At 69.3% G+C, this 1,404-nt stretch overlaps 2 protein-coding genes across 2 annotated transcripts in view; one reads left to right on the plus strand and one right to left on the minus strand.

Annotated features, from left to right (window-relative positions):
* Nucleotides 1-325, minus strand: part of LSM3 (LSM3 homolog, U6 small nuclear RNA associated (S. cerevisiae)) — a 12,312-nt gene extending 11,987 nt beyond the window's left edge. Inside the window, exon 1 of the mRNA XM_012662213.1 lies at nt 287-325. Coding sequence (XP_012517667.1) covers nt 287-307 — 21 coding nt within the window. The 5' untranslated portion in view covers nt 308-325. The remainder of the gene's footprint in view (nt 1-286) is intronic.
* A 182-nt stretch (nt 326-507) lies between these two features.
* XPC (xeroderma pigmentosum, complementation group C) overlaps nt 508-1,404 on the plus strand; it is a 47,085-nt gene continuing 46,188 nt past the window's right edge. Inside the window, exon 1 of the mRNA XM_012662210.1 lies at nt 508-738. Coding sequence (XP_012517664.1) covers nt 570-738 — 169 coding nt within the window. The 5' untranslated portion in view covers nt 508-569. The remainder of the gene's footprint in view (nt 739-1,404) is intronic.

A 1,404-nucleotide genomic window follows, 5' to 3' on the forward strand; every position in this document is an offset into this window, starting at 1 on the left:
CCTGCTTTTCGCCCTGTCACCCCGAACGCTGCCCTTTCCGCGGGGCTCCCCTCGCTCCCCAGCGATCCACTCGCTCGGTGCTCGCGAGTCCGACACCCCAGGCCGGAAGAACTCGGAGGGAGCGCGGCGCCGGGACGGACGGGACAGATCGGGCCACGGGGACGCGGGAGAGGAGGAGGCGGGACGGGATGCTTCTCCGCGGGCCTGGAGGAAGCAGCCGCGCCACGCAGGGCCAAGGCCCGGCGCGGGGAAGCCGCTCCGGACGAGCGAGTCGGGACACACTCACCGGGTCCACGTCGTCCGCCATGTTCCAAACCCTGCGGCCTTTCCCGCCTCTCGCGAGAACCCGCGAGCATCTCCGGCAGCGAGAGGGCGCAATGAACCGGAAGTAGAAATGGGTTTTGCCCCCTTCTTCCTCCTCGCGGTTTACAGCGGCCATTGCGGCGGGGGCGGAGCTTCGTCGGGGGGCGTGGCCGGCCCCTGCTCGCCTGGGGGCGGAGGCCGCGCTCGGGCAACATCCGGTGGCCTGGCGCGTCGCCGGGGGAAGCGGGACTTGCCCGGGCAGCAGCATGGCTCGCAAGCGCGCGGCGGGCGGGGAGCCGCGGAAACGCGACCCTCGCGGGCAGCAGTCCGAGGGCAGGAGCGCGGCCCGGCGTGGGAAGGAGGCGGGCGAGAGCGAGGCCGAGCCGGGCTCGGCGGGCGGACGCCGCGGGAGGGCGGCGGAGGCCGGACGCGGAGGTGAGCGCCGGTGGCGGGCGAGGAGGGGTCCGCCGGTGTGGCCGCTGCCGGGTCCCCCCGTCGCCCCCGCGGCTTTGGTTCCGCTGGAGCCCGGCCTGGCCCCGGGCTGTCCTGCGCAGCTCTGTCCCGCCCTCCGTCGCCCGGAGGGCGGAGTCCAGCCTCCCGGCGGGTTCCGAGGCCCGGACGGGGGCGGGTGTCGCAGTCACTTAGCGGACCGGGCCGGGCCGGGACGTAGCTGTCCGCAGACTTCCCGATCGGAATCCCTCACGACTGCCTCCCGTGGCTGCAGGACAGGCGTCTGGTATTTGCCGTGGACAAAGCAAAGCTCATGCATTGTAATCTGTCCTTTCCCCCGGGTTTCCCTTCACCCGCTTGTTAGAGCGAGCCCCACCTTTTCCTCGCATGCGCGGTTCATCAGCAGGTCCGGGCAGTTCAGCCCCAGAGTTGCATCTCAGATCTGTCCCCTTGTCTTTTTTTTTTTTTTTTTTGAGACAGAGTCTCGCTCTGTCACCCGGGCTAGAGTGCCGTGGCTTCAGCCTCGCTCACAGCAACCTCCAACTCCTGCGCTCCAGCGATCCTCCTGCCTCGGCCTCCCGAGTAGCTGGGACTACAGGCATGCGCCACCATGCCCGGCTAATTTTTTCTATATATATTTTTAGTTGTCCA

This window comes from Propithecus coquereli, unplaced genomic scaffold, assembly GCF_000956105.1.
Source record: "Propithecus coquereli isolate 6110/MARCELLA unplaced genomic scaffold, Pcoq_1.0 Scaffold758, whole genome shotgun sequence".
Classification (NCBI taxonomy): domain Eukaryota; kingdom Metazoa; phylum Chordata; class Mammalia; order Primates; family Indriidae; genus Propithecus; species Propithecus coquereli.